We start from the raw sequence: 15,428 nt of genomic DNA, 5'->3' as shown, positions 1-15,428 counted from the left end.
AGATTATATGGAGCTGAACTTCTTTATTGAGTGTCTTATAATTAGAACACAGAGCAGTTCTAGGCAGTTATTGCAGAAGGCCAGCTGCTCACCAGAATATCTCCGCAGCCCTCTCAATACTGCTGCTTGTTCCATTTCTATGGCCGTAGTTCTATATCATTTTAGTTAGTATAAAAAGAGTATGGTAGCACAGGACCATAGAATCATAGAATATCAGGGTTGGAAGGGACCTCAGGAGGTCATCTAGTCCAACCCCCTGCTCAAAGCAGGACCAATCCCCAATTTTTGCCCCAGATCCCTAAATGGCCCCCTCAAGGATTGAACTCACAGCCCTGGGTTTAGCAGGCCAATGCTCAAACCACTGAGCTATCCCTCCACTCTTAGGGGTGGAGGCATAGCTCAGTGGTTTGAGCATTGCCCTGCTAAACCCAGTGTGAGCTCAATCCTTGAGGGGACCATCTAGGGCAAAAATTGGGGATTGGTCCTGCTTTGAGCAGGGGGTTGGACTAGATGACCTTCTCAGGTCCCTTCCAACCCTGGTATTTTATGATTCTGACCTTGATCAGCATGTCAAAATTGGTGCTTACAGGTGGAAGGTTGTGAGGTCCAAGGTCCGGATGTGAGTGATTTTTCTCCTTTGAAACCTCGTTCTCTTGAATATGGGTTCAGATTATCCCTGGGAGCTTGAAAATAGGGCAGGGCAAGATTTCTGTACTGTCTCAGACTCCAAACTTTCTTTTGCAGGTAGGTTTATAGATCCCAGAGAATGCAGTGGCCCTAGAGTACTTTAACATGTGCAGAGATTCTTCCATGCTGTCAGCAAGAAGTTTAGTGCCATCAGAAAGCAGGTTTTCGACCACACGGTGGGCCTTCTTTGGAAATTCTGAGAGCTGAAGCTAGGAGGCCCTCTTTTTAGAACTATGGACATTCTCATGTGAAAGGTGAAGTTCCTGCAGTTCAGAGTTGGCCAGGAGTATTACCAATTCCACATCCTTCCCTTTGGGCTTGTGACGGCACCCAGGGTATTCATGAATGCGTTTGTGGTGGTAGCAGCCCAGGTGAGATGCCAGGGTTTATGGTGTTCCCATATGTGGACGACTAGCTCCTAGTTGGTCAATCTTTCCAAGAAGTTGTCTCAGCAATATAGTCTCTTTTGGTGCCTCCTTGCCACCTTAGAGTCTGTATAAACAAAGACAAGAGTGTTTTGTCACCCACAAAGACTTTTATAGGGGCACAGTTGGATTCTATATCTGCATGAGCTTTCCTCCTTGCAGATGAGAAACCTGATCTCTCTCATCACCTGCAAGGAACCAACTACGGTGTGTCAGTGCCTTTCCCTGTTAGGCCATATGGTCACAAAAACCTATGGACACCCTCTGCCAGCCTCCACTTGCAGTGCCTACAAGCCTATCTCCACCCAACCTACTGGCTGAAGTGGGACTGCATAAACTCTGGAGTCGTAGTTCCTTCCTTCTGGATTTCTCGGCTCCCTCGCTTGGTGGTCCAACCCAACCAAATAATGATGGGGACTCCCATCAGCCTTTCCATACTGAGGGCCACCGTTTTAATGGATGCCTCCTTTACAGGATGGGGTACACATTTGGACCTCCATACAGCCCAGGGTACATGGACCTCACAGGAAGCTTGGCAGCATATCAAATTGCTGGAGCTCAGAGTAGTCTGCATAGTCTGCAAGGTGGTCTTCCCCCTCATACCCTCACTCCATGTACAGATACTGTTGGACAATATCTCACAAATGATGAGGAGCGAGATCTCATCTCTGCCTGGAGGCTGTCAGGCTAAGGAATCAGATTACCATACAGGCTGCATACCTTCCAGGTGTTCAGGACTCCCTGGCAGACAGGCTGAGCAGAAGCTTCTCTACAGACCACAAATGGGAAATACATGACACAGTTCTAACCAACATCTTTCCACGGTGGGGTACTGCACTCTTTGCATCCCACACAAACAGAAAGCTTCCGATGTATTGCTCCAGTGGAGCCCTAGACAGCAACTCCTAGGACTACTCTCTCATCCTCTCCATTAAAGTGGGCTTCTTAGTAGCCGTCGTTTTGGCAAGAAGGATCAGTGAGCTAGCAGTCATGATGGCATACCCTCCTTACACAGTATTCCACAAGGAGGTCTCCCTACAATTACCCCAGATTCCTCCCCAACATTGTTTCTGAATTGGATGTCAGTTCAGGTACCTATATTTTTTTCCTGAAGCCTCATACTTCTCGTGAAGACAAGAGATTGCACTCCCTCAACATCAGACGTGCCCTGGTGTTCTGTCCACAAACAACCAAACCCATAGCAGAAAGGTCGCAAGGGCAAGCTATATCTTCATAGAGAATTTCTAAGTGGGTCTCGGGATGTATATTAGAATGCTGCAAAATAGCAAAGCTTCCCCTTCCTGGGGGTGTTACAGCCCACTCCAAACGAGCATAGGCAGCCTCCACGGCATCCTTATTGGACATCCCGTTGCAGGACATCTGGAAAGCGGCAAATTGGTGCTCTGTCCACACATTTACAGCACACTATGCCCTGACTCAGTGGTCAAATGCAGCAGTATTACAAGCATCACTTCTACCATCTTTCTCGCAGCCTCCTCCAGACTGAACATTGCTTGCAAAGTCACCTATGTGTGGAATACACTCAAAGAAATAGAGGTTACTGGAGGTTCTTTGAGATGGGATGGTCCCTATCTGTATTCCACTACCAACTCTTCTTCCTCTCTGCTTTGGACCATATTGCATTGTGGTAAGAGGAGGAATTGGAGAGGCGCATGAGCATGTACTGTCCCTTACACCTGTGCATGTGTAGGTCAACAGACACTGCTTGGAAGAATTTCCAGACACAGGTACATTATACACATGCGTACCTACATAGGGCCCACACATCTCTAAGAACCTCCAGTTATAGTAAGTAATCTCTATTTACTCACCCTGTGCAGTAACTGTGGTTCTGCAAGATGTGTCCCTCTGTGGGTGCTCCACTACCCAACCTTGTTCCAATCCACTTCAGAGTTGTCTGCTATGAAGCTTCGCAATAGAGAAGGAACTGAGGGCTGCTTGCCGCGTGCGCTATATAACCGTGTGGCACACAAGATTAAGTAAGACGCATGCACGGGCCAAAGGGATGGTTCTGTGTGAAATCTCTGATCAAAGGCACAGGGGAAGCAAGCACACCTAAAATGAAAATCTGTAAGGGGACATACCTTTAAGAACTACAGTTACTGCACAGGGTAAATAATCATTTCATATTCAGGTATGAAAGAATTTCAGAAAAAGCTTATGGAGACTGGGTGTTCCACCAAAACATCTCTAAAAGAAACCTTGACTTTTTGTATAGGTGTCCAGTCTGACCAAAAAAAAAAGCTGAAAATGTCATAGATGGTATTGTGCCTTATTGAAGCTCAGATATGTTACTTCCTAATATGTGCACCAATTCATGTTCATTTGGATATAAGCGCTGTCTCAATGGTTAAAACTGGTTAAAGGACTGAATTATGTACGTGGTAAACAGTGGGAACTCTGACTCCTGTAAGAATGGTTAATTGATGCTCAGCTTCATTTAGGACAACCTTTTTTGGAATGGAGGTGAAAATATGTTAAAACTTTCAGGCAACAAATTAGACAATCCTATAAATTGATCTGGTGAAGTCTTAACTTTCTGATTGTAGTTTTCTACTCCGCACCTTTCATTTTACCATTTTCTGATGCTAGATGGAGGAGATTGGGTTTTTAAGGTATGCATTTCCTTGTGGTGTGCTGAAACATCTTGGGTTGTATATTAATGATTTTTGAAAGTGTGGTGAACAAGAACCCCAAGTGAGATTATTTATTAGGTTGGTGCTTGTGGGGGTGGGAGGTAGGGGTGGACAGCTATGCAAAGGCTAGGGACCAAGAAAGTGGTGACTCCTCTCTGTGCAAAGGGTGAGTACCTCTGACTCAAACCTAGAACTGGGAGTTGGGAGACCTGGGTTCTGTTCTGTTTCTGCAAAGTTAGTGACTTTCAGCAAGTCACAAAGTGCCCAGTATTGCAAGATGTTGAGCACCCTTATTTCTCATTGAACCCTCTAATTCTGCAGGATTGTCCCACAGTTTCTCCATTTGTGTAAAATGAGGAAGATACTATCTCGTAGGGGAATCAAGACTAAAATTCATCTAATTTTTGTGCAATGTTCTGAGATCCTTGGATGGAAGACACTATTGAAGTGCAGCATGAGTTTTACACCGTTGATGAAATTGTTCTTAGACACTTCTGGGCATCTCCAAACTAGAAAGACGTTAAAATGTGGAGCATTGGGTAAAGACCAACACAAATATAAGGGATCAGTTTATGAGGAAAGATTAAAAGAATTGAAATGGGAGATAACATCTTCCAGATACATTGTCATCTTATCATGAAGGAGAGAGGAGTGTTGTTTAATGCAGTGTACGGAGTTTAATTAGGGAAACAGTGGAATTAAATTAAGCAAAGGGAAGTATTTTCAACCCTAAATTAACTCATTAGTTCATTACTTAGTTTTGAATTTCTACACCCCCCTCGGGGCACCATCAACCATGCCAACATCTCTTGAATCAGCATCAAGTAGACATATGTACACACAACAAATTCCTAATGTTTACCTTGAAACTGGTTCAGTACCAGTCATTACTATTCACCTTGTTGACCCAGACAAAGAAACCACATATGATACTTACCCAGTGAAGAAAAAAGCAGCAGCACTTCATATAGTGTTGAGGTTTACTTGCGTGCCTGATCAAGACAACTCAAGAGCAGACTAAGCAAGAGGGAATTAACATAGACAAGAGAGCTTGAAGATTTTTAAAGGTAACCTGCAACAGGAAGTAGTTGTTTCTTTATGATGTGTAAAAGACCGGACAAAAGTTTTTGTCTACAACAATTTTTCCCCCTGTGGTTTAGAGATAATAGACATACCAAGAGTATGGTCTTCTGTTTTTAGTGGAGGACTAGAGAACTGGTGGCAGCTTTTCTGGCCATCTTTTGAAGGGTCAGGGTGTCTGATTATTTCTAATCTCTTTCTACCAAACATTTGTGTGACCTTTCAGTTAAGACTGGACCTTTAACTGTCCCTGGTACCATAGACCAAGAGCTTTGTTGGCTTTGGTACTGGCATGAACACAGCAAGATCTGACTTCACTATTTTCCGCTAGCAGAAATTGGTGGTTTAAGGCTGTCAAGGTTCCTCCCCCACTCTGAACTCTAGGGTACAGATGTGGGGACCTGCATGAAAACCTCCTAAGCTTACTTTTACCAGCTTAGGTTAAAACTTCCCCAAGGTACAAATTAATTTTATCCTTTGTCCTTGGAATATCCACTGCCACCACCAAACTCTAACTGGGTTTACTGGGAAATGCAGTTTGGACATGTCTTTCCCCCCAAAATCCTCCCAACCCTTGCACCCCACTTCCTGGGAAAGGTTTGGTAAAAATCCTCACCAATTTGCATAGGTGACCACAGACCCAAACCCTTGGATCTGAGAACAATTAAAAAGCATTCCGTTTTCTTACAAGAAGACTTTTAATAGAAATAGAAGTAAAGGAATCACCCCTGTAAAATCAGGATGGTAGATACCTTACAGGGTAATTAGATTCAAAACATAGAGAATCCCTCTAGGCAAAACCTTAAGTTACAAAAAAGACACACAGACAGAAATAGTCATTCTATTCAGCACAATTCTTTTCTCAGCCATTTAAAGAAATCATAATCTAACATATACCTAGCTAGATTACTTACTAAAAATTCTAAGACTCCATTCCTCGTCTATCCCCAGCAAAAGCAGCATATAGACAGACACAGACCCTTTGTTTTTCTCTCTCCTCCCAGCTTTTGAAAGTATCTTGTCTCCTCATTGGTCATTTTGGTCAGGTGCCAGCGAGGTTACCTTTAGCTTCTTAACCCTTTACAGGTGAGAGGATTTTTCCTCTGGCCAGGAGAGATTTTAAAGGGGTTTACCCTTCCTTTTACATTTATGACAAAGGCAGATACAGCTCTCTCCTTTTTTTTCTCTATTTGAAGATTTTCTACTTTTAAAATCTCACAGAAAGCCAAAAGCCTCTAGCCTCCCTTAATATTCACAGAGGATTCTAAGAATCTTGTAGACTTTACCACCTTTCCTTGAGATTTCAGTTTTGTTCTTTGGAAACTTAATCCTTTCAAGGTCCTGTTCATCAGCATGTCTGAAAGAATAAAGACCTTCCTTTTCTTGCCTTTCCTTCCTGTGTCATGTACAGAGTCCTTAGCATGAAAAATGTATACTCAAAAGGTAGTGTGGAGTATGGTTGCCATAATAGGAATATGTTGAGGAGAATGGTAGGTTTATTTTTTTTAAGGCGAGAAAGGGGTTTGTTTTACAATAAGGATAAAGTTGTCTGAACAACTCCCACTAGTCAAAGAGCTTTTTTGTTTTGTTTTAAATACATTAGGGAAGCCTATTCAATGGCAGGATTGCTTTGTCTGGTTTAAAAACGAAGTCTTGCAACTGACACATCTCTGCTTTCTGGGTCAAAAGAGGAATCTTCAGTCTTTCACTGGAATTTTTCAAGTTTCACATTCTGAATTCCCTTCTTACAGTATCTTCTGTGGTTTTTATTTTTTAATTTTTGAGGTTCCTGGTATTTGGTGTCCACTGATCTAAATCTGAGGCAAATTTGCATGTTCCTAGTGCATGTCATCTTTAGGTCTGAGAAAAGTGAGTGTGCATTAGCTCCATCGTGTAGAACTGTCTAGCCCACAGTCATGCAGCAAGCCAGTGGCAGTGATAAGAAAACAAGCAGGTTGCTTGATTCCAAGTTCTGTGTTCTAACTTCTATGTGCTTCTGCTTTCTCAGAAAAGGGAATGTCATTTCTTAATTCTTTGATACTAATACATGTTGTCCCTTCATTGTTTCAAAACCTTTCCCTCTTCTAGAATAGGGGAGAGAAGTCCCAGGAATGTGGAACATTAATTGTAAGAATGGAATGGCCTGAATTTTTTTCCACACCCGCCCCCCCTCCCCGCCAGCTCCCTTCCACTCATATTTTGCTGTTTATTTTTCTGGGTTTTTTTCCTCTTATGGAAATCTTATAGTTGGTACATTTTAAAAAAACCATTTGGTTTGCTGGGCAACTTTATTTACATCTAATATCTTATTTTGCAGACAATGGTACATGGACTCAGCTCTGGTTGGTGTCAGATTATCATGAGCATGGATCACTCTTTGATTACCTAAACAGGTATACCGTTACTGTGGAAGGAATGATAAAGCTAGCTTTGTCCACTGCCAGTGGACTTGCACATCTTCACATGGAGATTGTCGGCACACAAGGTAACTTTTTGTGTTTGGTCTCGTATATGACCTTATGATCCTAAAAGGAAATGGGGCATTTGAAGGCCTATTTCCATAGTGAAAATTATCAAGAGAATTATGGGAAAGATCTAGCAATTTAAGACCTTGTCCATATTTGAGTTTGTATGCTGCTTGATATGGTATCGTTTGAATTGTTCTATACAAATGTGTAGTTATATTTGGCAATGGGATTAAGCTGAATGTGTATATCCTCTTACACCAGCTGTGCAGGTATATCCATCTGCAAAGGTAGACAGTTTCTTACAACTGTGGTAAAATAATATGCAGATCATGTATTCTCTGGCAACAAAAATTGATTAGCTTAATAGAACGCTATTTGAGTGGGTTCTTTATTTAAAAAAAAATCTAAAAGACCCTTGTGTAGTATCCCAGTTCTTCTTAGATTGCTTATATGTCTATATATTCCACTGTAAGTGCACGCACACCCTGTGCACCCGAGCTAGAGGCTTTTGGTCAGTAGTACCTGTTGGGACAGCTGTCTACCTCCTTCTGTTTGTTCTCACAACACACGGTTGCAAGTCCCAGTGATGCCTCAAAGCAAAAGACAGTGAGCATATCAGCAGCCTTTCTTGTGTAAATAGTGAGTTAATATGTAGTTAGCCTTGGCTTTTATAGTGTTTCCTTTGTTCTCCTTTCAGACATTTTTTTTACTTTTGTTCCTGGAATGATACTTGCTACCAAATAGTCATGCATAAGTCCTTGGGCTTTAAGAACTGTCTGACTTGTAAGGAGTTCTGCCTGTTAATGATGAGCATATTAGATGCCTCATCTGCCTAGGTGATGACCATATTATGGACAAATGTGCAGTTTTCAAGTCTTTCTGTAAGAAGACTTCAAAATCAAGAGACTCCTGTCTCAGGGGTTACTCATGGGGAGGAATATATGCTTGACCTCCAATCCAAGCCTTTCTTGGGCAAATAAGTGAAGTACATTGCCTCTAGAAGTTTTCTGGCAGCTATTTCTACTCAGCTGCTCCTTCACTGAAGCCCTCAACCTCTGATAGAGGGAGAAGAGGCACTGGTCTTTTGTCCTTGGGCCAGTCATTAAGGGCCCCAAGACATCCAGCTCTTCAGAGCTCAAGGGTAGTTCAAGACCTAGAAAGGATTCCTCATGCACCTGTTGGGGACTCCACCATTGTACCTCAGCTGAAATGGTATCTCAGAAGCTGTTTGGTACCAAGCTAACTTGAAGACCACCACAGCATTGCTTGTCAGTACTATCTATATTGGCTTATTGACATAGGTACTGATAAAGCAAGTACCTACTGTATTATCTACTCTTCAGGTAAAAATGACCCCAGCACAGAAACCACTGGGTACTGTCAACTCCTCCAGCAATTATGGGAGTCAGACTTGATCTGCATGTTGGCATCAGACTTTCCTATGCAGGCCACTCAGACGGTGGCCTCAGTACTGGCAAAGCCAATCATAGCTCTGAAACCTTCAAATATAAGGGCTCCAGGTACACCTACTGGCACCACATCAGCCTTACCAGAGGAATATTTTTCCTGCAGAAGTTGCCCAAGGAAACCTTAGACTATTGATTATATTACACACAACTGGACCTGAGTGAGTAGTTTTACCCATCAGTGAAGGATTGCTGGACCATGCCAGGCTTCTCCAGTACAGACTTCAAAGAAAGTGGACTGTTGCTACCAGGTGCCATCTCAGGAGTTGAACAGTTCCTTTGGTCACCCTGCTTCAGGTACTGTGATGGTGGGAGCAGAAAACAAGAGGTTGAAGCAGGGACATTACAAATTACAAAAAGACTAGGAGCCAAAGAGGACTGATTCCTTTGGAAGGAAGACTTATTCTGCATCTAGCCTCCAAATGAGAATCACTAACTAATGGACTCTATTATTGAAATATGACTTTATTAACTGGGCTTTACTGAACAGGGTATGGAGGAGGAGTTTAAATCTATTGTTACTGAAGGCCTGCTAGTAGCCAGGACATCACTGCAGTCAGCTCTCAATGCAGCAACTATAACCTTCAGATCCATGGCAATTTTCACCATGCAGAGGTCTTTGTCTCCACACAAAACACATACAGAGGGAAGTCCAAACCACTGAGGGGCCCACCCTCTGATGAGTGCAGCCTCTTCAGCAAGAAGATTGATGAGGCTTTACACTCCTTAAAGAATTGAGAGCAACATTAAGGTTACTAAGGGTATGTCTTCACTACCTGCTGGATTGGTGGGCAGCGATCGATCCAGCGGGGATCAATTTATCGCATCTAGTCTAGACGCAATAAATGGAACCCCGAGTGCTCTCCCGTCGACTTCTGTACTCCAGCTGTGCGAGAGGCGCAGGCCAAGTCGACGGGGGAGCTACAGCAGTCGACTCACTGCAGTGAAGACACCACGGTAAGTCGATCTAAGTACGTTGACTTCAGCTACGTTATTCATGTAGCTGAAGTTGCATATCTTAGATTGATTCCCACCCCCCCCAAGTGTAGACCAGGGCTAAGAGTGTATGCCCCAGCCCCTAAAGGAGGCAGCATAGGCCTCAACAATATAATTGACAGCCTAGCTTCCAGCCTAGACAGGCTGTTTCCTTGAAAGCAGGATAAGTCTCTACTAAGAAAGTCATAGGCTTCTGTATCAATAAGCTTTACCCATTAGACTCCACCAACATCAAGACAGCCAATTTGACTGCTTCATCAAGAGCAGAGCCCTAGTCATCTTGATCTTCCCTATCTGTCTGTGATTTTAAATCACTTCTGAATTCATACCCTACACAGTATTGCAATAATATTTGTACAAAATATGCCTTGAGTTATCATTCTGAAAACTAATAACTTGCTAGTCAATATCATAAGGAAATGTATGTAGCAAAATGTATATGCAGTTATGAATCCCCCTCCCCCCTTGTGGTGTTAGCACATGTTCAGAAGCAGACAGCCCTTGGCAAAAGTTGTTAAACAGATCTCTCCTAAACAAAGGACTGTGTTTACATCAATTACATATAGTAGTAAATAGGGTTCTCAAGACAGCTGTGGGAGGAGATGGCAGGAAAGGGAACAATTTGCAATTGAGTAAACACAAGTGTGGGAAGAAAGAGCATGGAGCCTTGTTCATCACCAGACTCCATGTTGCCTTCCTCATGGATAAACTTTACTTTGAGGGTTAACCTTCAGAAGAATCCACTTCACAGGTTCACTGAACTATGAACTTAAGGTTTTCTGCCCCTTTATCTCTTTGACCTAAGAAGATAAAGGCCCCAGCACCTTTGGGCCTCTGGGAGAGATCCTGATCGAGGAGCAGATAGTCACCATCCTGCTGGAAGACTGGGGGTGAAAAAGGCCATCTTAAATGAAGTCTTGAACCGAGACTTGTTAAGTAAAGTTTTAGATGTAGATCCATGTTTTCACTTTTATTTGTTGGTAACCATTTCTATGTTACCGTCTACTTGAATGGACTTAAAATCCTACCTTTTGTTTTGTTTTTAATCTAAACCAGGCTGTGTGTAAACTGAACTGTTTGGTAGCTCCAGTTCAAGTAACAAACTGTTGAATATTGACTCCTTTAAAAGGGCAATGAACTTTAATAGCCCTCTGATTGTTCCAGGGCAGGGCTGGACTTTTCAGTTTGTGGGAAAACTGAGCTGAGGAGTGTGTGGAGTCACCATACCAGTTGTTAACCAAGGCTGGTGGAAGCCAAGAGAAATCTGTGGTGTTGCAGGCAGGTTTCAGGATCCAAAGCATTGGACCAGGGCTGCCCAGTATTTAGAGTCCATGCGTGTTGCTGGCTGTGGCCATCCCAGGTGGAGATCCACAGGGGCCAGGGATTGTGAGGCACTTGTAAATCCAAGAGGTGGCAACTCTTCACTGGTTTGGATTGCACCCCAGAATGTGACTGTCCCCTTCTTTGGGGAACCTGTTGTACCTCAGTGTCTGGAACTCCATAACCATTGATTGATGGTTCCAGACAGTCTGTGGTACTGGGATACACAATCCAATATCAGTCCTTGTCCTGCCTTACTCACCTTCCCCTTTCTTATTCAAGGACCGTTCTCATGAGTTGGTACTGCTTTAAGAGGTACAGCGTATTCTAGCTCTCAGAGCAGTAGAGGAGGTTGCTTTACAGCACATGGGAAGGGGTTTCTACTCATGATATTTTTTTCATACCCAAAAGGGGACTGGTGGTGGGGGGAGGGATCTGAGGACTACCCTGCAACCAAGAAAATTGAACACCATCCAGGATCATAATCATAGAATGTAAGGCCAGAAGGGACCACCGGATCATCTAGTCTAACCTCTTCCTGAATATCACAGGCCACCCAGCACCTTCATGCTAAACACAACAACCAAAATTACGGCAAAATATTATGCCGTACATGAGACTAGACTGTTCTGCCTGTGGTACATAAGAGTAGAAGGGACAGAGGTGCTCACAAGCTAAAATTCAGAAAGCTGATGTCCCTTGTGTCTATCACATCCTGAGATTGAAATAACTGGCACACTGATCTAAGTCTGCAGAATGCCTACTTTCACATACTTTGTGGCTTGGGTGGATAGCTATTTAAGATGCCTAGTAGGGGACTACCATTAGCAATATACAGTGTTTCCATTTAGCCTCTCATCAGCACAAGAGTTTTTACAAAGTATAGGGCAGTGGTTGCAGCTCACTTCAAATGACTCCATACTCACATATTCCCATGTCTGGGCAGTTGGTTAATTTGCATTTGGTCTATCCAACAAATAATGGACAGCATCCATCAGAAACAGTTGCCATTTGCACAGCTGGGCCTAAAATAAACAGGAAAAATGATACAATCTCCTGTACAAAGAATTGAGTTCATTGGAGCCATTCACAACTCTGACCGCAACAGCCTACTTGCCTTCAGGAAATGTTTCAGTCCATCCTAACCCTATGGATCGATCTACAGGCTTTCCCAGGAACAAAAGTAAGGTCTTAGCTGGGATTGCTAGGAAACATGGCATCCTCCACTTATGCCAGATGTCACCTGTAGTGGATGCAAAGCTGGTTGAAGTTTGTATCAGTGAAGTATCTTTTGGACATGCTGCTTACAGTTTGATCATCAAGGTAGTGGATATGCAGGGGAGTACTGTTCTCCTTTCCATTTCCCTCACATGCCTCCATGCTGGGTTGGAGAGCACACCTGGATAGGCACAAACTCAGGGTCTATAGGCCAGCTCTTGTATACATCTTGGAGCTGCGAGCTGTATTTTGTGCCTGCAAAGTATTTCTTCCATCTCTCAAAAGCCTTACTGTCCAGGTGATCACAGATGACTGTTACCTTTGACAAAGAAGAGGGAGCAAGATCAAACCCCTTGTTCCCAGAGGTGGTACAAGTTTGGAACTTCTGCATTTGGAACAACATCACTATCAAAGCTTCATGTCGCCTGACGCGCAGAACATGTTGGTGGATCACCTCAGCAGATACTTAGTTGAAAATCCTAAATGGTCCTGAAAAACAAGGTAGTGCAGATATTCAACAAATAGGGGTTCCCCAACATAGATCTGTTTGCAACCAAGAAAACAAAATGTCACTTCTGCTCCAGGGCCAACCAGAACCCAGGACCAGTAACACATGTATTCCTGTTTCCCTGTGATCTAGAGATACTGTATGATTATTAGTGTGATCAGAAAGTTGAAACAAAACTGACCTGGGATGATTAATAGCCCTGGGATGGCCAAGGCATTACTCATTCTTTGATCTTCTAACCCTATCACTACAACCTCCAATTACTTTATTGTTGCTCTAGGACAATCTCTGAATCATGACTAAATTATACACCCCAATCTTCAGTCTCCAACTCAGTGTGGATGATGAGTGGCTAACTGCACTGGAGAGTGTGTTCACATGTCCTCACTAGCAGCAAGAGTCAAAAGTAGAACCACTTTAATGGCTAAGTGGAAAAAATGTTCTACTTGCACCCATCAGTCTCCAGTCAAAGTGCAGGTCCAAGATGTGTTAAAATAAGGCTGGAGGGTTTTTGTTATGTTTTAATCTCACCTGACAGCCATCTCTTGCATTCACCCTCCTCTCCAGGCATGTTCAATGGTCTCCCATCCCATGGTAAGAACATTTTTAAAAGGCCTCATAAGGGTTTACTCACTAACAGGAATCTCTTCTTTCCTGGGACATTAATTTAGTATTAGCAGGATTTATGGGACCACCCTTTGAGCCCTTAGCCTTGTGCTCTCTCTTCTACTTATCACATAAGACAGCTTTCCCAGTTGTAATAACAGTGAGAGAGCTGAAATCTTCAATAGCAGGATCCCCTCTCCCCCCGTCACTGTTCAGGGCAAATGTATCTGTATTTCCCCTCCGTGGTCCACCAACAGCACCCAGCTAATCAGCTGTCACCTCTTGAATAGAGACCCAGGCCACTCTCCATCTTGACCCAGGGCTTTTTCTCAGCTGCTCAGTTTCCTGCATACACTGTGATATCCCCATAAGCCAGACTGTGTGCTAGCATCTGCACTCTGTTTTCTCTTCAGAAGCTATGAACAGCTGTAATTACCACCCAGCACTTTCTAAGCACACATTTATTCCACATAAAGGCTTTGCAGAGAAACTTTCTCCCCCCCACCCTAAAAAACCCCACAAAAACCCAACAACCGTATACACATGATAAAATAGCTTATTAGTGATCATCCCTGCCCCCTCACCCCCTGCAACTCCATCGAGGGCTTGGGTCAGTGTCAGTCCTTCCAATTTTTTCGCAAGGATTCCTTCCCCTCCTCCTGAGACAGAACTTTATCCATTTATTGGATCAGAAAGAAGACCCTGAGTCAGTTTAAACTCAAGCTATTTATCCAAAAGGAGTACTTATGGCACCTAAGAGACTAACTAATTTATTTGAGCATAAGCTTTCGTGAGCTACAGCTCACTTCATCGGATGAATGTAGTGGAAAATACAGTGGGGAGATTTTATATACACAGAGAACATGAAACAATGGGTGTTACCATACAGACTGTAACAAGAGTGATCAGGTAAGGTGAGCTATTACCAGTAGGGGAGGACTTTTGTAGTGATGATCAAGGTGGGCCATTTCCAGCAGTTGACAAGAACTTGGGGGGAGAGGAAATAAACCTGAGGAAATAGTTTTACTTTGTGTAATGACCCATCCACTCCCAGTCTTTATTCAAGCCTAAGTTAATTGTATCCAGTTTGCAAATTAATTCCAATTGAACAGTCTCTCGTTGGAGTCTGTTTTTGAAGTTTTTTTTGTTGAAGAATTGCCACTTTTAGGTCTGTAATCGAGTGACCAGAAAGATTGAAGTGTTCTCCGACTGGTTTTTGAATGTTATAATTCTTGATGTCTGATTTGTGTCCATTTATTCTTTTACGTACTGACTGTCCGGTTTGGCCAATGTACATGGCAGAGGGGCATTGCTGACACATGATGGCATACATCACATTACTATCTGTCCTATCTCGGGGCCTCTCCTTCTGCCCCTCTACCCCAACGAACATGATACAGTTCTGTGGTGACCTAGAATCCTATTTTCAGCATCTCTGACTCAAGGAATATTTCCAACACACCTCTGAACAACATACTAACCCACAGAGACCTTCCTACCAAGACTACAAAAAGAAGGATTCTGGGTGGACTCCTCCTGAAGGTCGAAACAACAGACTGGACTTCCACATAGAGTGCTTCTGCCAATGTACACGGGCTGAAATTGTGGAAAAGCAGCATCACTTGCCCCATAACCTCAGCCGTGCTGAACACAATGCCATCCACAGCCTCAGAAACAACTCTGACATCATAATCAAAAAGGCTGACAAAGGAGGTGCTGTCGTCATCGTGAATAGGTCGGAATATGAACAAGAGGCTAGTAGGCAGCTCTCTAACACCACTTTCTACAAGCCATTACCCTCTGATCCCACTGAGGGTTACTAAAAGAAACTACAGCATTTGCTCAAGAAACTCCCTGAAAAAGCACAAGATCAAATCTGCACAGACACACCCCTAGAACCCCGACCAGGGGTATTCTATCTGATACCCAAGATCCATAAACCTGGAAATCCTGGACGCCCCATCATCTCAGGCATTGGCACCCTGACAGCAGGATTG

The 15,428-nt window shown here is 43.3% G+C and overlaps 1 protein-coding gene across 2 annotated transcripts in view; it reads left to right on the top strand.

Annotated features, from left to right (window-relative positions):
- TGFBR1 (transforming growth factor beta receptor 1) overlaps positions 1–15,428 on the top strand; it is a 71,783-nt gene that overhangs the window by 33,763 nt on the left and 22,592 nt on the right. For both annotated transcript variants that reach the window (XM_084621248.1, XM_084621249.1), the window contains exon 5: positions 7,167–7,334. In XM_084621248.1, the coding sequence (XP_084477374.1) occupies positions 7,167–7,334 (168 nt within the window). The remainder of the gene's footprint in view (positions 1–7,166; positions 7,335–15,428) is intronic.

Source organism: Lepidochelys olivacea, assembly GCF_965140295.1.
Source record: "Lepidochelys olivacea isolate rLepOli2 genome assembly, chromosome: 2".
NCBI lineage: Eukaryota > Metazoa > Chordata > Testudines > Cheloniidae > Lepidochelys > Lepidochelys olivacea.
Note: the sequence above shows the minus strand (reverse complement) of the source record. Positions and strands in the feature narration are given on the sequence as shown.